General features: G+C 38.6%; 2 protein-coding genes across 6 annotated transcripts in view; one reads left to right on the top strand and one right to left on the bottom strand.

The window, feature by feature from the left end:
- The window catches only part of LRRC49 (leucine rich repeat containing 49), a 46,764-nt gene extending 24,049 nt beyond the window's left edge, over nucleotides 1-22,715 (bottom strand). Inside the window, exons 1-10 of one of the 5 annotated variants that reach the window (XM_004943763.5) lie at nucleotides 22,624-22,715; nucleotides 22,223-22,285; nucleotides 21,712-21,799; nucleotides 20,788-20,979; nucleotides 19,259-19,358; nucleotides 18,037-18,240; nucleotides 16,598-16,664; nucleotides 9,736-9,879; nucleotides 8,246-8,307; nucleotides 2,566-2,713 (exon numbers count right to left, since the gene is read on the bottom strand). In XM_004943763.5, coding sequence (XP_004943820.2) covers nucleotides 2,566-2,713; nucleotides 8,246-8,307; nucleotides 9,736-9,879; nucleotides 16,598-16,664; nucleotides 18,037-18,240; nucleotides 19,259-19,358; nucleotides 20,788-20,979; nucleotides 21,712-21,799; nucleotides 22,223-22,285; nucleotides 22,624-22,677 — 1,122 coding nt within the window. In that variant the 5' untranslated portion in view covers nucleotides 22,678-22,715. Of the gene's footprint in view, nucleotides 1-2,565; nucleotides 2,714-7,610; nucleotides 7,637-8,245; nucleotides 8,308-8,391; nucleotides 8,470-9,735; nucleotides 9,880-16,597; nucleotides 16,665-18,036; nucleotides 18,241-19,258; nucleotides 19,359-20,787; nucleotides 20,980-21,711; nucleotides 21,800-22,222; nucleotides 22,286-22,319 lie in introns of those variants that run through there. The other 4 variants (XM_046899303.1, XM_004943764.5, XM_040706886.2 and 1 more) reach the window with 4 other exon arrangements.
- Nucleotides 1-22,803, top strand: part of MPHOSPH10 (M-phase phosphoprotein 10) — a 1,076,704-nt gene that overhangs the window by 586,124 nt on the left and 467,777 nt on the right. The window lies entirely within an intron of this gene.

Here is a 22,803-nt window from a genome sequence, read left to right as displayed (position 1 = left end):
TGGAACTTAGCTACGTGTAACATCACTATCAATGATTTCTTGGGTCCACGCCTCACTGGTTTAAGAGCTTAAAATTTGTTTTCAAAACTGCTTAGTAATGGGATGCTCAAGCAAACACCAATTCCCTCATGGGAAAATGATTCATAAATTGTCATAATGTGACAGAATTCCCTGAATTAAAGCAATTCTGCTCCAACTTAAGAAACACTAGAACGACTAGCTGGAATTCCTGACTATCTGATATTTGCAGCAGATATTTCCCAACAGTCTCCTAAGGTTGTCACCACCAGAATTCTTCCTCAGATGTCCTCTTTTTGCAGAGGATTCTATGGAAAATGCCTGGCACTAAAGAGAGAATGTTCTCTTAAAAGCCAGCTTCAAAGCCACTTACAAGCTTTTGAAAATATCCTTTATGTTTTATTCTTCCTTAAAATGATTTTCTTGCCCCAGTGAAGCCAGCAAGCAAAAGGAAAGATAAAAGAATAAGAATTGTGTAATTCCCACTTCAGAACAACTTCTGAAACAGTTAGGGAAGAATACTTAGACAAAACACCCTGGTCCAGCTCTCAGTTCTGTGCAAGACAAAGCAATATTTAAGTCCAAAACAGTCTGGATGCGCTTTAGGCTAATGAATGAAAGAACCTATGAATGTATTACCTTAGGTATACTAATCAAGTGAGAAAAATCGTATACCCAGTACTGCATGCCCATTTCCCCACCAGGTTACATTTACCCCTACAGCCAACAGCAACAGCACGTTGTATTACTAGGCAGAATAACTGGGTTTGGCATTGCCAATTGTCTAATTTAATCACAAACTTCATGCTACTTGTTATTTTTCTTTAAAAATAATAATAACAAAAAGATTCTTAAATCCTATGATTATCTGGGCAACACAGTTTTTATTGGAAAAAGCCTACAGCACCATCTATATTGAGAAAAGATTTAAATACGTTTTCTTGAGGCTCAAAAACCAGAAGGCAAATAAAAAGGATGCAAACCACACTTTTTTACAAGTAGTTTTATGAGCAGCACAACTGCTGAAGCCTGGTTTTCTATGGCTTTTTGTCTTTTGGGTTGATCCTCTTATGTTTAACAAGGTGTGAACTCAGATTAAGTTTTTCCCAAGGCTGTGCATTTCTAATAGCCTTTTCCCATATGGATCCTATAGAGTCTACAAAGGGATTAGAGCTTTTCCTACAGGTTTGCCATCGCTGACTTCTATCAGAATCTGTCTCTTCTCAAGTAGGAGTAGAAAAAAGGCATTTTCTTTATTTGACTCAAGTTTCTGAAACAGTACTGAGAAAGCATTCATTTGAAAAGCAAAGCAATTAGCTAATATATAGTATAGTATATAGTATAAATTCAAAGAAGGAAAGAACCTACCTAAAGAATTCCCTGGGAGGGGGGGGGGGGACGACTAGTAGTTTAAATACTGGTAGTGAAACTCAAACGTCCCAAAGCAGTCATTTTTAGAATTCATGTTTTCCACATACATGTTTTACCTTACATCATAATCAGCTCTATTTTGTATTTGCAGTATATTGGCTACAGGACAAGAGGATATATGGTAAAACAATAGCTACAATTTTTAATGCAGTTGTACAAAGCAAATGAGCATTTAAAATACGGCATATGTATCAGTGCCTGGTCAAAAAAGCTAATGCCAATACCACAGCTTGTTAAGCAGGTTACACATTTATAGACTCATTTGGGTTGGAAAAGACCAGCAAGATCATCACATCCAACCATCAACCTGACATCCCAAGGTCAGTGAACTAAACCATGTTCCTTAGTGTCAGTGTCTTGCTGTTTGAGTTTATGTTATAAGAAGGTTGTGGTTACATTTCTCTTTTAAGCAGACAAAGAATTAGCATGAATATTCATACATTAAGAAGCAAAATGGAATGCCTTCATGATAAGCCCCCTACAGCAATTTCCCTTCATCCTCTACCTCACTGTGTATTTTCAAGAAGCCTGAAGGAACTTAGCTGTCTTCATGTCCTCTCTTCCTTTATTAAGGTTACATGAACTTTACCAACAGATTCAGAAATGAGAGGGGAGAGAGTAGGTTAGGCATTAAAGGAGAAAAGCAGATAGACAGTGTGATCACCAGGTTTCCTTGGAATGACTAAGTAGAATTTTTAGATGAAAGAATACAAATAATGCCAGTTTTAGTGTAAACAGAATACTGCTTTCATTGGAAGGAATATTTTTCAGCTATACATCACACCAGTAAAGACTACACTGAGAGAGCTCTAACAAAATGCTTAGCAGTTTCTCATGTTACTTGGCAATTGGTCACACAGTATCTACTAATGACAAGTTTAAATGTTTATTTTAAACATGTTTTAAATGAAATAAAGAAGCAGACCCTTACATAGTACTGCACAAAATGAAAGAAGTTTTAAATATCAGAATGTCTATGTACCATTCAATTAAATTGAACAGTGAATTAGTGAAACCACTAAATTACTGTTTTTCCCTACATATACACACAAAGCCCTACATTTTACTCCTAAATTCAAGAGACTAGTAAGTTTGATGAAAACATAAATTTCTTACTGTGATTCTCTTCATATCTAGCTGTCGGAGCTGCATCATATGATGGAGAACAGTGTGTTTGTACCATGTCTCCTGAGCTATTGGATTGCCATCAAGGGTGATATCTGACAAAGATGAGGAATCAGCAAGGCACAGAATATCCTCAAAACTGTAACCAAAAAAGTTTAAAGTTTTAATGCCACAGAGTATGAAAAATTAAGAGATGGAAGAATTTATTTCTTAAGAATAGAATCAATATTAGTGTTTACCTGTACTCAAAAAGAAAAAAGCACCAGTAAAATAGGATGCCTATGAGAAGTAACACATATATTAGCCATCAAAACCACCATGAAGACAAAACAAAATGCAAGAAAAATGACAAGTACAAAAACCCCAGAATGATCCTGGGTGTTTGCGACTTCATTAAATACTGAAAGAAAAGCTATGAAAGTGTCATATCTTTAAACTATTGTTCTGAGTTCAGTCTACAAACACCAGCAAGTTGGCTTTTTAAGACACTAGATATGGTTTCCTGACAAAAATAACTGGCCCGTGTAAAATGTATTTAGACACGTACAGCCCCTATCTTGCTCCTTTTATTAAAGATGAAAGGTGCAAAGAAAGCAGCTGACCCAAATAAACAGTGCTCTTAAACAGAGAATTACTTAAATTCCAAAAGAAACTGAACACTCATAGGAGTAAGCACAAATATCCAAAAACTTTCAGAAAACTGATCACAGTGAATAAATATAAATATTTGTATATCCCTATGCAGTTTGGCCCTCAATAGTTGTGTCCGTGTTATGAAGTCAAGTAGGTTACAATGGAAAATAGAAAATAATTGGATTTGGTACACTTGAGCATGAAGCTTAAATCTAAAAATGATGAAACAATGATGATCGCATCAAAATATACAGAAAAAGGATCATTTTTACCAGATTTTAAAAAGTTCTGGAAAAAGAAACCATTTCTGAACTGGAAAACAGAGAATCAGCGTTCAAATATTTGTACTTTTAAAATAGTGTGACCTTACCAATTGCATCAACTGGATATAGCTCTTACTGCTCCTGTTGGCAGGAAATACTTGGAAGGTGGCACTAATACTTGGAAGGACATCAAACCTTAAGAACGCCCTGAATGTACAACTCAGGAAATCATATGCAGTACAAATGCAGCAAAGATTGCTGTTTAAGAAAATGTCAACTATTATTGGTATTGCTCAACTTACCAAGAACACCACCCATACAACAATTTGCTGAGTACTAACGTCCAGTCACAAAGACCTTTAGATTTACCAGAGTGACAGATTTAAAATGAGATATCTCTGAAAGTTTCTGGTGATTAGGCAAGATATTTCTTCTGTTTGTGTGGAAACAAAAAAGCATCCTCCCAGCAACTAAACAGCAATCAGTCTCAAGTTGCTGAGAAAAGACCTGGAAGTTTGAAGGATCTGGACACCAACACAAGCTAGGAGGAGTAAATTATAAAACAACTCAACTCAACAAGTGTTTCAATAGCTGCCAACCAGAAAAAAAAACAAGCATAGTACAGCATGCAAGTAACTTCCACATTACATATTCCATGGATGCAGCAGAAAAAAACAGACAAAATGAAAACACTGACAAATTTCTGCTTTGTATATTAAAACAACATAAGGACTAGTGAAAAGGAGCTGTGCACAGGTTCCAATGAAGGGGCTCATCATCTCTGAACAATTGAGTGTTTTGTATCTGGGGTTTAAAAGACACATTTATTATCAGTTTCTGTTTGCAATCTGGTTTCCTTCCCATAAAGAAGCTTGCTTAAGCACATTTTTTCACCTATTCGATATGCCTGCAAACTAGATGGTGATTTTCCCAACTGACACAGCACATTAGTGAGAAAAATAAACTCAATCATATTAGAAAAAGTGAATTCCCATTGATTTTGCTTGACAGACTGTTTTAAATATGAATACATTTTGGTCTTCAAAATAAGTTTCAGATAATTTAATAATATTTATTAAAATGTTCTGCTCCAAGCACTTCCTACTATACATTTAACCAGGCTGTACTTCTGCCACCACATATGCTCTTCAGCAAATCCAATATCTTCAGGAAACAACAGAAAAGCTGGAAGTTTGTTAGTGTTTTTCAAACCCTCCACTTGAAAATACTGCTGTGCTTTCTATTTCTCAGCACACCAGAACATTCATTCAACAGCTAAAACAACCGTGCTTGCTTTATCATGCTCTTAGCTCCCTGAAATAGCAGCTCGATTTTAGAGCAGAACAGTTGTGCAAAAGATCTACCTTTTTATATCTTTGTAAGCACACATGACAAAACTAGAGCTTCAAGAATTCAACTTCAAAAACTTGATATGCCATACTTACTGCACTGGAAGCCCAATCCAAAAGCACATGAAGCTTTAATGCCAAGTGAGTTACTCACTTTACTATTGAACATCTGTCTGCTTCCCAGCATGCAGACAGTATCAAATGGTGGCTACTCTGAGGGAACGAGAGACTGCTGGCAGTGCTCTCTCCAGCCTCTGTTCACAGTAAAGGAGTCTGTGACCTCCTCAAGTAACACAAAACAGTTGTGGATGATGCCATTTCAGACTGACTCATTTAACCATCTCCCTGAGTGAAATGTCTGCTCCTTTTCACAAAAGTCCTCCTCCTCAAGTCCCACCCAACCACCACTCCTTCTGTTTCCTTCTTTCTTCCCAGATGAATTTACCTCCGCTAAAATGGCAGTTTCAGTACCACCACCACCAAAAAAAAAAAAAAAAAAAAAGAGTTTGGGCTAACTTACCAAAAAACATTTCCTCACAATGTTTTCAGATTCACCAAGCTGTCAGTCTGAGCATGCACAAAAGTTGTAAGAGCACTACATTCAATTCTTCCCTCTGTCAGAGGTGCTACAAACCCACTTTTTCTAACTTATATAAGAACGTGGCTTGGAGTAAGCAGCACTGTATTCTGGAGCGATGTATGCTCAATTTCCAACACTGTACGCATTCATATTTATACATTTAGTAGGCACAAACAGGACAAAGCAGCGCTGGTCTTCTAACACAGCCTGCTTATTGGGGAAGACAGCTGCTCTTTCCCTGTACATTTCCATCAGCAATGCATCAATGATAAAGCACATTCTGCAAAGAGCTCTAGAAAAGGCAGACTTGCTACCCAACACACATGCTCTAGTCTGGCAGAACACCTAAGATGGAATTTTACATTCAAAAAACATTCAAAGTAGAAAACCCAGTCTTTTCCATGTTTCTAATCACTACACTACTGATGAAAACAGGTGCTATCACAGCCAGCCTTTCATTCTTGTTGTATTGCTTCCATTCAAATATTTAACAATGTTTTCATTCGATTCAACATTCCTCATTTCACTGAGCAAAGTAATTTCTTCCTGTTTTGGTTAGATTAAGAACATCCCTTCCCTCAGGTTTCCAATTCAGTAATCAACTGAAGAAATAAAGTATATGCTCTTTGAGCTGGTATCCTGTTTTCCCATGTGGCCATGTAACATCACTAAATTTAAGAACCAACATCACACTGACCTGGAGAACACTTTAGCAGTGAAAATACATATTTTGTTCCTACATATTTTGTTCCTACAGTTAAAAAATGGTTTCCACTTGGAGGTTCTCTACACATCTATGGATAAACCAATTAGAGTATCTGTATAACTAACTGATTGTCTAAAACAAGAGTCAGTTGTATTTTCTAGGAACAGCTGTGCTTATACAATTTTAGAATTACCACATGGCACAAAATAAGCCCAGGTAAATAAGAGAAAAAATACTCAAAATCATTCAGAAGGGTTGTAGTAAAGTTCAGAGGTAGCACAGCAATTCACTACTATTATGGTTGCATTTACTTTCAGTCAGTCTAACAGTATTAAGTCAAGTATCATAAACAAAGATGGGTCAAGAACATAATCTTATATTTAATTATTTTTTCTGTGAGGAGACATATATACTACATACTTTAAAATGAAGAATTGAAGAGGTTTTTTTTAGCTTCCAGAACTGCTGAATCCAATGGAATGTCTTTTTTACAAAACAAAACAAAACAAAAAAAACACAAAAGCCACAAGCAATAGAGATATGTAGATCTAGATTTGTATTTTGTTAAGACTGTTAAAGAGTTAAGCAGATGCATTCAATTCACCTAGCAACCCACATAAATGTGTATAGATATTATAGTAGTCTGTCTGACAGTAAGATTTTACTTTTACACCAAATGAAACTACAAGTTAAATCTAAATAGATATTTGCACAAATATCTGAATTAATTCTCTCCAGCTTACATGAAAGCTAACACTAGATCTATCAGCAGTTCAGCTGAAACCCCAATGAATACGTGAGAAAGTATTAACAAGTAAGCTACCAATTATATAAAGTTCAATAAATCTAGTCAAAGAATGCACACAAACAGCAAAATACTGCAAACAGCAATGTAAGAGAGCTATGTGAAATATACCAAGTACATAAAGCATACAGAAATTTCACTGACTGCAGAGATGCTCCCTCATGGCACAGGAGCCAGCTACTGCAGTCCCCTCATTGTTCTTGCCAGGCTAATTCTATTTTTCAGAAAAACAGAAACAAAAGGCATGTTCCAAGGCCAGAAATTATATAAGCAAAGCAAAATGCTAACTCCTTCTCTTTATTATGTCAAGCTAAAAAACAAAATAAAGAGGTCAGTTAAGGGAAGAACATACTAACTGTTCCTGCAAGCTCATCTCTAATTGTGTTTAAATACTTAAACCCCAGGAGTATTTAGGGATATCCACTGCACTGGTACTTTAAAAGCCTAAAGAACATATACAAGTAGCTTGGAACTGTCTACAGAAAACATAATGCAGGTCAAATTAAGATATTCAAGTAGCTCTTAGAATAAAAGCTCATATTAAGTATAACATTTTACAGAGAAAATGGGTACCGCAAGAATAGCATGCTATTTTCAGTAATTAAAACTTGAGGCATCTTTCCCTGTCTAAAATTCAGTTATTTGATTCTAAGCAACAAAGAAGGTTAGTGATGATTAAGGGATAAGAGTAAGCACATACCTAACTGGAGATAAAACAAGTGTGCCTACACTATTATCATTGCTTATTTTAACGCTGGCACCAGTATCGATGTGACGTCAAAAATCCATGAATATGAAATATGTTGTAGACTAACTTCTCCATTTATACCAAAATGCACTTAGTTACTTGAAGCAATAGAGACCCTGCTTTGAAAGTTCAGTAATTCTGTTTCTGCCCCCTGGTTTGAAAGAGAAACCACCAGGAATATACCCTTCAAACCTGACTAACATATGGACAAGTAAAATATAAGCATATTACCTAATCCTCATGATCTGACTCAGCAGTTTGTATAACTCAGTGATGTTGCTTTACCAGATATGTTGTTTAACAGTAAAACAATATAATTACAGAACTATTTCTAATTTTCAGTATCATCAGAAAGAAAATGATCATCTTTAAATTAAAAATCTAAGTTTTGAAGTAGGATCTCCATTCAAATGCAAATGTTAAAATAAGTTATGTTTAAAGTAGAAAATGCACAATAGCTTGATTATGCTCATACATGGGAAAAATAAAAGCCACAATCTGCATTCACAGTTTAAATTTTAATGAAATGCAGCTCCAAGAGGATGCTTCAAATTACTTATAGGAAACAAAGTATTAATTCCCCTTACCTAGATATATTATTGAAGCTGAGGAACAGACGCTGGAGACGGGGCAAAGTATCCACATCTTTCTAGAAGAAAAGGTAGAGGCATAAATTCAGTAGCTGAAGAATAACATCTTTGAACCTTTCTACTTTGCCCGATGAAATACTTGCATTTCTATATACTATAACCTTGCTGCAACATTGATTTCTGTTGAACGTGCAGATCCATTTCTCCCTAATGCAGACTGCAAGGGAGTGTTTCAGTGCAGATATCTACTCTGCAGAACAAGCTGCATCACTTGCAAAGCAAATGATATTAAAGGAAAGAGGATGAAGCTGCTGCTGGTTTCTGAACAGGCTTTTGGGAAAGAAGCCAAGGTGCTGTCTCAGCATTTAAGCAGCAGGATAAATACAGTGTTTAAAGAAAAGAAAAAAGGAATAGACCATGCAGCAATAAGGTTGTTGAAATGCAATGCTGCAGTGCAATCAGCACTACCTAGCAGCAGTAGCTGCTCTAAACAAGAATAATCTGAAGGACTCTGTCACCTTTACATTTTTATAGGAAGGAACATGTTTTCAGAATGAGTAATCATGAATCTAATGTATTGTACAATAGAACTTTGTAGAAAACCTTAAAATAGCTCAAAATTTTGCTAAAGGGAAAAACACTAAGCATGAACAAAGTTTATTTATGTAATAAAAATCCATAATGGCCAGACAGCACAGTTTGCAGTGACTCATGTACCACCCAGACTGTAGACCAAAAACCATCAGTTTTAAGTGTGCGCCTCCTTATCCCACAAAGGAACATACTCCAGCTTGTGATCAGTGGACATCCAACCATTACCCATAGCACACTGAAGTGGCACAGAGCTCAGCACCTTGATTCTAGCTACAGATCCAATCTACAGCTCTCCCTCCCCTACCTGATCTGCCACATAGCTATATAGAATTCATCCAATTAAAAAGAAAACAAAGAAAAAAAAAAACCAACAAAAAACAGCCCACAAACCACCACCCACAACCAAAACATCATTCCACGAGAATTAAACCAGGGTAACAACATTTATAATTTATATTATACCCCAAATAAATTACATCCCAGAATAGAACATCATCTTCTGAAACACTGCTTAGCTGAGCTACAGAAATTAAGATCTATTTCAAGAAACAAACTTGTATGGAAGAAGAGTCTCTGAATTTGTATGTTAGAACCAAAAAGGATCAGAATATTTTTGTCTAAGAGAACCATGAAGATCTACCAAGGCTTTTATTGCTACAAGTGATCACATTTGCACAAAACTGCAGCAAAAACCAAACTGTTATTTCCATCTTCAAGTTGTAAAATCAAGCAAGAAAATAACACAAGCAGAAGAGTGTGGGATAATCTAAGATTTGACAAACTTGAAATGGTGATATGCTTTCAATAAGCTGCAGAAATAGTGTACTCCTGGAAGGAAAGAACGAAGGAAAGGTGAGAGGGGGAGGAGGAGAGAAAGACGTTTTGTTTCTTACTATAGCAGAGACTTGATTATGACGAAGGTTGAGCTCCGTAAGTGAATCCAGTCCGTTAAGATTTTCTACGATGGACAGAAGGTTTCTGGCAAGGTTTAACACTCTCAGTTCACTCAAATGGTTGATGTTTTCTATTTTAGTGATCTATGAAAGAAGTATAAACACATACACCGTGTTTTATGTAGATATGTGTAGTTCAAACATTTAAAAAATGCATACAGATTAAAAAAAGCAACTTAATAGTGTGCTTATGTATGTTACTAACCATAAATAGTCGAACATCAGCTGCAGATTGCTGGAGATTGAGTACTAGTATTCACACCAGTAATATCTTTCTAGTCAAGCAGCAGTAATATCAGTCAATACTCCCTTCTTACCATCCAAAGTTAGGTTATTTCAGCTGCACTGTTCTAAGGCAGCAAGCTTTAAGACATGCAATTAAGACACCACTGTTAGGATCATACTATGCCAAAGTGGGTAAATCATGTGCACAGCTGATCCTTAATTTTACTGTAAAGGCACTCAAGACACACATCTGAACCTGGTAGTACTTTTACTGCAAGACTTACATGGCACTGTACCTCCATATTATCACAGAAATTGTACTAATTTTGCTCCACAACTTAAAAAGCCAGCAGCAGCCACACAGTTCTAGCTACGCACAAGCTCTACAGGCAGGCTTTCCAGCAGGTCACGAGGACAAGAACCTGCTGTGGGTCAGGAGCAAATAGCTACAGCCCTCTGGAGAAGAACAAAGTTATTCTCGCACTGGAATTTGCAAGGAAGCTTTGCAAGCAAATAATTGTTGGACTCAGGGAGATGTACTCAAATAAAAATTAAAAAACAGCAGCATCATTCATTTGGATACATGGCACACTTGCTCAAAAGCTCCAGCAATTCCTTGTCAACTCACAGCTACCTGTGATCAGAAAATGGAAGGTTCAAACATGACCAAACTACAGTGAGAACTCAGCTGCTCTACATTTGTATGTTTAAAATAAGGTGTTAGGAATTAAAACAGGTGATATTGAAAGAATAACAATAATCAGGAGAATAACAATAGCTACTGCCTCTTAAGGTTAATTGTAACTTCCGGAGATGCAATATCTTTTATAAAAGATATTAACTATTGCTCTTCTGACATAACCTGGCTTTTTTATTTCCTACTGTCCATATTTCTCAGTGATGTACTCCATGACCCCTATTCCAGGTACTCATTTCTCAGAGCGGTCTGAAAACTTTTCTCCAGAACTTACCCAGACATTTATGTAGGATTTGCATACATAAAGTATCACAGAGATGACCAACAACTGCCATGGCACAGAGGGATACTCGTATCACGTTCTTACTCTAACCCATGTTCCACAGCAGAAAGAAGGCAGCAGGTTTTCCTGTGGAAAAGACTGGCCTTCCACAGCACGAGGCTGTGCATCCAACACGTGGTAGCTTTATAAACTTAACAACTATGACAAATTCCCTTTCCATACCAACAATGGCCTGTTCTACCTGCAGGACCACTGGATCTCCCTGTAATACCCAATACCCAACCACACTGCCCCTTCTCAAAACTGCCAACAGCAATTAGATGTAAGCAAGCAACACAGAGACTGGCATCATACACCTCCCCAGTGATACCGAGCTTTCTGCTGATACAGATCAGCACAAATCTATCTGTGCCAATTTCCAGAAATTGCAACTCCTGGAATGGGAAAAGATGTAAGGCAGCTGGTATTGAACAGTCTGAGAGCACGCTGTCACTGATAATAGTCATACAAACAAACCACACATATATAGGCATCTAACTGTAGGATGTATGACCTGAATATACTGCAGTAAAAAGAACCGTGGCAATTTTTCCCATAAAAAGTACAGAAAAGTAGATAGCAAAAACAATAATTAAATGACACTAAGTCCTTTTTTGATTCAACTGCTAATTAAACAAATAGGTCCTATTTATGTGTATGACATGCAGAAAAATATTAAGGCTAAGAAACAGAGACACGATTGCCTAGAACAATATATTTAGACTGAAATATTTGTACAAGCACAACCAAGAGCAGATGGTCAGCACGAAGAGCACAGACCCCTGCAGATGTCTGCAGAGCCAGGACTACAGCATGTCACAATGCAGAATATCAGTCCCGGCATTTTATTACTATCTCTAGGACAATGATTTCAGCAACAGTTATAGAGATGCTGTCTGTCACTTTGCTCAGCTCTAAGACTGACTCTACTGGCCTTTATTTTCTATCACGCACGCAGCCGTGAGTCCATCAGCTTTCATTATGCTCTATGCATCAGCTAACAAGCAATACCACCTCTTTTTAGAAGATTACAGTATTTCTCTCAGCAAAAAAAGAACTGCTATATGTATTTTAAAGACAATTTTCTACTAAATATATTTGAATTAGGACTACTGTTAGGCATTATTAGGATATATAATATGTATTATTTTAGGCATCTTATAGATTTTTCTAAAGAAACCCATATCTGGAGGTGGTGGGGGGAATGGAGTTGCCTTCCACCCCTCCTTCCTCTTAACCTATATCCTCAAGGTTTAGGCCAGGAAAGTACAAGGGCTGCTCCAAAAGTAATGCCTCCTATTTTGTTATGTTAGCCCACCATGTCAGTGGCAGATACTGGCAGCATGGCAGTAGAAGCTGAACTTTCCCACCTGCATTCCATTACATTTTGTTGCCACGTGACAGATGGCAACAGAGGGGCAGTCTGACAGAATGACATCTGTCAGACATGGAAGTGTGTGTTAAACAAAGAGGTGGAACTGAATTCCTCCACGAGGAAAAAAATGCACTCACTGATGTTTATTGATTCTTGCAGAAGGTTCGTGGAAACCAAGCAGTGGATGTGAGCACAGTGAGGCAGTGGGTGGTGCATTTCAGCAGCAGTGACAGTGGGTCACCTCCACAGGTGCAGATATTTACAAGCACGGCATGCTGGCTCTTGTTCATTCCTGGCAAAAGTGCATTGCTAATGGTGGTGCCTATGTTGAAAAAGAGTGTTTTGTAGCTGAGAATTTTCTTTATCAAATGGTGTTATTGTACTCTTGGTATCAGTTGCAGTTTTCATTGAAATGAACAGGAGGCCCTATTTGCAAAGCAACATACCTAATTCAGAGAATTTTAAAAGACAAGAAAAAAAATTGTTTTTGAAGTATTTAGAGAAATAAATTTCATTCTAAATCCAGTTAGCCAAGCTCTGCCTTCATTAGAACCTAGTGAAATTCAATCAAGCTACTTCACTGGAAGATGGAATAAAGCTCATGTCAATTTTATCTAAAATAGATTTAAAAAAAGTTTTAAAGGCATTTATTATATAGAATATATAACATTTATGCTATTTACCTGGACAGAAAAGATGACCATCAACCACCATCCTTTCCAAAGACCATTCAGACTGCGTTTGAAAGTACAGTATTTAGAAATCAAATGTTTGTTTAAAAATTAAATAGAAATTGCAGTGTATTAAGTATACGCTGCACATAATTGCACACAGTCTCTGAATCATAAAGTTCATGGTGTTCACATTACTGTGATAGTTGTCATACAACTGCAGATTCTACACAGAAATTGAAGTAGATGGCATGAAGTCACTACATCTGCTTACAAGTTTTTGCTGTGCAGTATTAAGAGCCTTGCAAAATCATGAAGGAAAACAAGCAAAGAAGAATGACATGACATAGGAATTGGCATTTTGTCCTTTTTGTACAGAGGCATTACACTGTTTTTTTATTTTTTATTTTTTTTTTTTAAGAACTTTATCTGGGATCTTTATTATAGGAAAGCATTTTCTGCATTCAAAGGCTTGATGTGAGTGAAAAAGAAGGCAGGCTCAGCATTAAACATTGTGGAATACTACATCTCAGGGCTTTAAAGCACATCCAGTTCCCATTGAATTTCTCACTTGGCAGCAGCAAAGTCTCCAAGATCAGACCACACCATATTAGCCAAAATATTCTGCACCCAAATAAATCAAAGTATTTTCCAAGAAATTTTCCTGTTTCTCCTCACCTCCAATCTCTTGAAACCATTACAGTCTTAGAAGTTTCACAATCTGCATTCCATCTATGGGATTGACTTATACCCAAAAAATGAAGGAAAGAGAGACTAAGAATAAATCAGGAATGCAGCTTTGCTCTTAACTGTTACTACTCCATCAACAAGAAGAAATGGTGTCTATCTAGACTCCAATATTATTAAAAAAAATAGTATTGATCATTTGTGTTATGCCTCAAGAAATTACCCAAAAATACTCTTTAAAAAAAAAAAAAAACACCAAAATGCTGTGAACAACCTTTACTTTCAGGCAGTTTCAGAACAGATGAATAGAAGCAATCAGAGCACACTGCCAAGGAAACGCTCTAAAGACCAACAGACTGGCTGACTAGTGCCATCAAACGTATGGGATTTATATACATCAAAACCACAGAAGCACTTCTATCCTAATCCCAAACACTGAGTGCCTTTCAGTGAGTGCAGTAATAGGATGTTGATACAGTGCTCTGCAGCTTAATCCCACAGTGCTTTCCACTCAATCAACAGAGAGGCTTTTTGTGGCTTTACAAGGGACATTTTAGCCATATATTTGTAATTCCTCTTTACTTTTTTTTGTGGTTGCTGTTATTATTTTATATTTATTTATTTAATATCAGCTGAGGTCCAAGGGATCTTCAGAGGTCCCCTGGCCCAGCTCCTGCCCACAGTCAGCTCAGCCCCATGTGCAGCCAGCCTCAGACCATCTCCATGGACAGAGATGCCACAGAGTGCAACCTGCTCCTGTGTTTGGCCACCTCGATAGGAACACTTCTCTTAAGTTTTAACACCTTTCCTGTACTTCAGTTCATGCTCAGTGACTCCTGTCCCTTTGCTGGCAACGCTGAGATAAGCCAGGCTCCACACACTGCAGCAGAGCTTCCCTGAGCAGTCTCTTTTCCAGGCAAGGCCACCTTAGACCTCTCAGCCTCTCCTCTTCAGCACACCTGTGGCTCTTTGCTAGAGCCACTATCTTGTCGTCGTCGTCCCCCCTCCCCATAGCTATAAGAAAAGATGCCAGCAGTGATGTACACCATGGAAGCATCATCAGATCTACCTGGAAGGAAAACCATTCTGACAAAGGAAAACTGCTGTCCATAACTGGTTGCAATTGAAAAACTGACCATATTTATGACAGATTTATTTTTAACCTCCCTGTGAGAACTGGGCAGAGCGTAATGCCACGAGCCATCCGAGGAAACAGATGTATAAATGCCTAGTTAATATAATGCAAATCACACTATTATTTTTCATACTGACAGATAAACAAGACAGGCTGTTTCTACACTGTTGGTTCACATTACTCTCAACTGAAGCAAAGAAAAAAAAATCTTGTATGTTGGAGGGAGAACACCGTGTCAACAGAACACTGATCAGAGTCCATTGTTTTGAGCTATGCATCAACACTGCACTTTTCATTCTACTGATCTGTTTAGAATGCTTAGAAATTGCTATGTTCTGGAATATATCTTTCCATGTTCTCAAATCCAATTCTGCAGATTAAATGGGTTCTTCAGAAATCTGATATGAAGAAGTGTAATTTAAGCCCCCAAAATCTCAATGTAATAACAAGAGAGATCACCCACTCATTAATACACAAGCAAACAACAACAACCAGGCTTAAAACCAAGACACCAGCATTGTACAGTGTAATGAAAATCAGCATTTCTTTACATCTTCATTATACCTTCAAAAGTAACTAATAAATCAGTATGGCAGACTGGCATCTGAAATCATGAGTTCCTCAACTAGAGGAGAAAAGAGTATTGATATCAAAACTTGCCTAACTAGAAGCTAGAAAGGAACAGAAAATAATTCATTAATGGAAGAGAAGGTGAAGTCTTCATTTGGTCCACTCATGAAGAATACACTAACACTACACTGTGCCTCTGCTGCACTGCTTGCACACTATTGGATTAACTGTGTTATTCACAGAAGCCACGAAGATTTTGCATCACATAACAGTGACTCATTAAAGTGCTAGCTTTCTTTTCCTATAGCATTTTAATTCCCTGCTGTGAAGCAATGCTATAATAAAGAACACACACACAGAAACCATAAGAAGTCAAAACTGTCAGAAGAAGAATCCAGAAAAAAAATAAAAAAAAAAATCACACATTGGTCTTATATAGCCACAGTAACCATATGTTGTTAAATGGCTCAATTACAGAACATTTTGTATCACACATGTCTTAGATTTATTTTACAGAAGAATACTCTATCTGGCTTACCCTTATATACACCCTGTGCTGTTTCTGACAGAATCATTAGTAACCTTTCTCTCACATGATCCAGAGCTAAAGCTTCAAGCATCACAAACAGAAGCAGCTGCACAGTCTCAAGCTGAATAATCTGAAAGGACACTGAGTGACTCAAGTCCATTCAGAAGCCTAACCAAGGAGTTTGAACTCATCCTGCTTTTCTCCCATACAAATTCAAGTCCTTTACAGGTACATATGTGATCTTGGTTCGTGAGGTCAACAACAGAAGAAACAATGCAACGATTCCTTTATGACTTTATGACTGTTTTACTTTTAGCCACTTACACAAGATGACCGCTCCATCGGCACAAGCAAGTGCTGCCAGGCTTAGCTCACTCAGCACTAGAGCATGCAACTTGCCAAATGCATGGTGCTTCAAGTTTAAGAAAGCTGACACTGAGAATCAAGCTGATATCATTATCTGATTCCTGAGAACTCAGGAGTTATAAGACTTGACATCAATTTCCTTCCAAAAAGCAACAGTTTGACAAAGGACACTGGAAATGCATTATCTACATAAGATAACTTGATTAATAAGTCATTGTACTGTACCTGATTTCCATGAAGATCCAAAACATCGAGATTTTTTAGGTTCTCCAGATTTGAGATCTTCTTTATTCTGAAATATTTCAATAATGACAGAAATTGTTTCCATTAGATTAAAAGTACCTTTCATTTTAAAGCTAATACAAAACTTAGCTCTTTGCTCCTGCCTACTGACAGGAACAGAAAAGCAGAGTTCTCAACTCTCTAAAAATGAATAAATAAGCCTTAGATTGCCACTTTCCTCTCTGGTCACCAATAGTGGAAATCTGCACAATCATTCTTCCGGGAAGATGAAAGGGGAAAGAATCTTTGCACTACTAGAAAACAAAGTCAACATACAACCTATGCAAAAGGTAAGAAATACTATTACTGGCAAAAAGCTCTTCCCAAACCTGTTTAAAGCAAAATTGTAGTGACAAGTTTTAAGATTTTGTTACAAGAACTGAGAATAAAACAAACCCGACAGCCCTGCAGGCCCTTCCTAGACAACACAGGTCTCTACATTTGGCCTAATTTCTTCTCCACCTGTACAGCTTCAGCACCTCACTGTGGCAACGCCCTTCTGTCCTGTCCCATTTTCTCAGGTGCCAAGCCTTGGGTACCGAAGCACCAGCAGCACCATCTGCTGGTTGGTTACATTAAACATCACACGCATTTTGCACTGGCTTCAAAAATTAAAAATCATGCACAGAAGCAGCAGAAAATAGTCTCTTGTAGCAACTGTCCCTGACTTATGGCAAGCATATCTCCTCCTATCTGTCTCCAAACCATACCTCTATGTAAGCAAACTATACAGAACTCACTGTAGCTAATTTTGGAAAATTACTCCTTATAGCAATTTAGATTATTACTCCCCACAACCCAAATATTTGCTATAAACAAAATGAAATAGCTGATTTCACCTATAAAAGGCAAACGCTCCAGTAAAATACTGTACTATTAGAAGTAACCAGAATTCTCCAACTAGCATTTTACTGATAAGAAAAAGAAAAATATCACTCTCCATTGGTTTATGTTTTGAAATGAATGATGCATCCACAGCTGAAAGACAAAGGCCAAGGACTGCTGGTGACAGATTGGCTGCAGCTCTCCTACAGCCAATGACCGGGGGGACGCCCAGCACAGCAGCTGCAAATGAACTGGCAAAGCAAAGAACAGCACGTGCTAGCAAGTCTAACTCCTGCCTTCCTCTGTGAACAGTGAAGTTATAGCATACGCTGAGTCAGGTGGCTCTTGGGAACGCCCATCTCAATCTACATTTTTTCTTGAGCTATTTCTTGTCTTATTAGAAAGCTTGCTATTATTAGACACCATTTAACAGGAGTGCACCCATTGGTCTCACAGCCAACATTGCAATCAGAAAACCCTGTAACAGATGCAATGATAGATTACAGACAGTACACTGTAACAAAGTAGGCTGCTTAAAGCTAGTTTTATTATTTTACCTGTTCTTCCCCAAAAGAAGAACTCTCAGGGATCTCAGAGTTGAAAGCCCGCTTATTTCTTCTATCTGGTTATCATACAAATCTAAGAAAACAAGATGCTGCAGGTTGGAAATATTCTGGATCCGGGTTATAAAGTTATGCTGAAAATTCAAAAGGCGAAGGTGATCTTCTCCATCAATAACTGGGCACACTGTCAGCTTCTGTCTGGAGGAACAACAACAGAAAGCATCTTAAGAAAGTGACTAATGCATAATCGACCATCTACTAACCCACTCCAACTGAACTGAGAAAAGGGTATTACCTTGATTAAGAGGCTTGCTGATTAGACAACTACGGAATAGGAAAGTAACTCCTTAATGTAGAAAAATATAAACATACAGCAGAAGTGCTTTCAACATTTTCTTAAAGCCTCTCTTTCAAATCAGAGATTTCCTTGTCACACAGAAATTACTTGAAGAATTCACACTGTGACCACACTACAATGTCAGCAGATGCAGCACACCAATGTGCTCCATGTAAGGAGTCTGTTGAGGTCAGATTTCAAAGCACACCACATCTGTGTGCTTCTTTACAATACAGAACTTCACATTTGAAGTATAAATGCATGAAAGGTTAGGTGTTACTGTGAAGCTGAAAGACACAGGAGATGATGCTGATAATGATCATTCTCACAGAAGGATTATCTCCAAAAGACATCCTACTGACCTGACATTACTTTTTCTGACTACATAAACATCACTGATAAACAGAAAAAAATAAATAAAAATGTGCATGCACACACACACAATTATTTACAATTAAATGTGGTTTTCACATATAGCTTTTCTTTTTTTTTTTTTTTTTTTTGCCCTGGTTAAGGAAACAAAGACATTCCACAGTTAATGCATCACATTACAGTTAATGGAGACACAGGCCCCAACTTTCTATAGATTTCTTGCATGACTTTGAGTTCAGCTCTTAAACTAGCTCCTTAGTTTAAAATGAAAAACCCTACCTGCCTTAGATGATTGCTGCATAGATATATTTACCATCACTGAACTTTTACAAGGAAATTCATACAGAACATCTCAGTGGAACACAGGTCCTCTCTAAAAGAACAAGAAATGCAGCCCCGCTCCCCACACCTACCACCCCCACACAGGCACTGCTGGAATACTCATCCCCGAGACCAGCAGACACAAGAGCAGCAAGCTGCTGAGCCCGGACTTCACTCCCTGCTCACCTTTCCAGGGTGAGTCTATCCGAGTTCAGTATTTTTTCCTCAGCAGTACGTTGCAAGACAGGAAATGTTATTGAAGAACTGCTCCCAAAATGTGTGTTATCTATCAGAAAAATCATCAAAAGAACGCATGAACAACCACAGAATCGTTTCATTAACTACCACTAATAGTTACTTCTTACTAAAAGAATTACATAGTACGTGAAATGCATTTTGCCTGCACTCAGGACTCCGGCTCACCAGCTTTCTTTGCTGCCATTTTTAGTTTACAGATACGTCCCTCTTGCAAACCTACATCCACTGAGCTCACACGTGAGAGGGTTTTGGCTTTTTTTAATAATCTGTGGTAAGCAGACAGTTTGTAGATGCCTTTGTTTATTACCCAATGCAGTCCTAAGGTACGACTGCATACTAGTTTCACAGTTCCAATATCTGAACTTAATGAGGATACCATCTATATTAAGAACAACCGTAATGACACAGATCAAATAGATGCTGATCCGATTAAAATCTAAAGCACTGAAACACAGAAGCAGTCCCACTGAGCCAGAAACAAATGTGAATTCTTTCACACGTGAGTGCATGCACTGCCTAGCTATGACTGCTTCACACCATCACCAAGGAAAAAAACAGACAACCTTTTTAAACACGTTTACAAAATAACCAACTCTATTCATGTTGTTAATATCAGGAGAAAGAGGGAAAATGATCAAAGATATGCAAGAAACACATCAGCAACCTGCATGGCAAGCTTTAGCTTATTTGGAGAACAATCTACTAAAATATAATGGCTAGAAATAGATCACCGAGCATGTATGCTATCACAAGAACATAGGGTCATCTTCCATGCTTGCACTTTTTTCTTTGTTTAAATGTGTTAATGGGAAAAAGGCAAATTCCTCACTAAATAAGAATTAATTTCTTTACTTCTACAGAGAGCAACTTCCTTGTTGTGTAAAACACATCATTAGAAAAAAAAAACAGCTAAATAAATACAAAAGTTTGTTCACATTTAATTTGACTTAAAAGCTTTTCAGTGCTACCTTCTAACTTCTCATTAGTAGCTGCTCTAACAAACCATTATTTAACAATCAATAGCCTTCAAAATGAAATGAATTGCTAAAAGAATAAAAGAAATGAGACTTTAAAATAATCAATTAGCATTGTTACTGAAGTTAAAAGACTTGTGCCTCAGGTTTTAAAGCCAGTAAACATAAGGAATTAAAGAAGACGTTATTTTTCACTTTGAATGTCATAACAGATCCCTATAATTGTCCTTTTGTTACAGAAAAGTATATAAAAAGCCTATGTTTAAATGCCTTCATTAAAACTGGGAAGATATTACTAGCAGTTTCCTGACAATGATCTCTTAATAAATACACCATGGGAACAGGAGATAACACATGCTATGCAATTATACAGCCCATCAGCCAGAAGAAACATCTTACAGGCAGTGACTGTTCAATTAAATGCCTAGTTCAAATGATAATACATAAATAAATACAAGGCTAGTGAGAACTTTATACTCTTACCTGAAACATGCGAAGTAATACTGTGACTGCTTTGTCGGGATCTGGGTTTTGCATGTATAGAGGACTCCCCAAATCCAGATAAAGAACCTGTGCTTTGCTTGAACTCCAAACCAGAAAGCTCTGTCAGAGTGGATGGCACTGGAAGATACAGCTGCTTATTGCGCACCAAAGGACTCAACACTCTTGGGTCTCCTGTAAGGCAAACAAAACAAAACTGCAGAGCTTAAACACACTTCATAATAAAATACATTGCAGAACAACCCTAAAAACCAACCCACTCTGAACAGCTGCTGGTCTTTATTATTTACTGGGATGACTAAAGAAGTGCCATACACAAATATTTCATTGCCAACAGAGCCCAACTACCTCCTGTCCTAGCCCACCACTGTTTTTATATGACAGGCAAGAAGCAGCACAGCTGTGTGTCAGAGCTCTTCCAGGCTTCACCAATTAGCAGTGATGCCATCAAATACCTCACTTTTCAAAGCCAGAAGCACTCAAGAGGAAAACCATCTCTTCACATCTTAGAATCGGATTTTGTCTATATACATTAAAACATCAAGATATCTGGCAAGAGGTTATGGTTGAGAAGTGTGTGGCTTCAGGGGGCGGAGGACAAACACTGTGGCTCTGTAGGTGAGAGACGAAATGCTCCTCCACAGGCAGAAAGAGCAAGAAAACAAGAAAAGCCATCTGCACTGGGGAGGAGGAGGAGGACAGATAGGAGTTTCAGGATATAATGAGCTCAGTTAGGAAAACCAGTCACATATGAAAGACAGTAATATTTTTCTACTCATAATAAAGCCTTTCTTTACTGTTCAGCTCATAAGAAGAAATTCAAAAGCCTCTCCCTCCCCCCACCCCTCCCCCCAAAAGAAAGGAAAAAAAGAAAAAAAACCAAACCAAAAGCCTCCTGAGCATCACCTTGCCTTCCTGAATAGTTTTTTTCCAGGTCATGCTGCAAAAGTCTGTTGTGGAGAGACGGCGGTTCTTTATTTATCTTGAAGTCAAACTATAACAAAACGTGTGAGAGAAACACTGAGGTCTTCAAAGGCAAACAGTGTCCTCACACAGACAAACACAGCCTAAGAAACAAATACAGTTCTCACGAAACAAAGGGGAAAAACCCACACACACACACCGCCCTAAAAGACCACCGCAACCAAGGGAGGAGGAGGAGGGGTACAGATGGAAGCATAACAGATCACACACTGAATTTATGGCAGGCTATGGGATAGCCCAGCGGCTTCACTCCACACATCCTCACTAAATACACCACGAGAAGGCTATCAGCTACACGAGGCAGCGAATTAAAAACCAACACGCCACTGCTGAAAAGGCAATCCCCATCTGAAAGCACAGACATGTGGCACAGAAACGTGGCACACAACTGCACGAATCCACCTATCTACTGAAGAAAGAAAAGAGCAATTACTGGTTTGCTTTTACTGGGTATTGCGGATGCCTGGATCAGCAGCTGGAGCCCGCAGCTACCGGCCTGAGCACGAGAAGAGAAAAAAAGACAGGATTACGTTTTTCCAAAACGTGCATCAATACAGCGGGCTCATCGAACCTCCAAGGACGGCACATCCAACACAGCAGCCCCGCGGCAGCAGGAGCTCTTTCTGGCACCGCGCTGAGGAACGCCGCTGTGCCGCAGCGGGAAACAAACCCGAGTCACCCTCACACGTACGCGCACGGCTGAGCGAGCGCTCGGCCGGGGCGGCACACAGCGGGCCGTGACAGGCGGAGCTGTCCCCACACACTGAGGAGAAACCGCCGCGCGCCACCCGACCGCCCGCCGCGCGCTGCCGCCGCCCTCACGGAGGAACCTACCGGGCCGGGCGCGGCCCGCGAGCCCCTGCCAGGCCGGCACTTGCTGGGCACCATAGCCACCCGCCTCCCTCTCGCCGACCACCGCCCCTGTCGGAAATCGCTCCGCCGTTACCGCGGCAACGGCCGCTTCCGGGGAGGCGGGCTGAGGAACGCAGCGCACGGCTCTCCGCCCCGCCCGCC

The sequence above is a fragment of the Gallus gallus genome, chromosome 10 (assembly GCF_016699485.2).
Source record: "Gallus gallus isolate bGalGal1 chromosome 10, bGalGal1.mat.broiler.GRCg7b, whole genome shotgun sequence".
NCBI lineage: Eukaryota > Metazoa > Chordata > Aves > Galliformes > Phasianidae > Gallus > Gallus gallus.
Note: the sequence above shows the minus strand (reverse complement) of the source record. Positions and strands in the feature narration are given on the sequence as shown.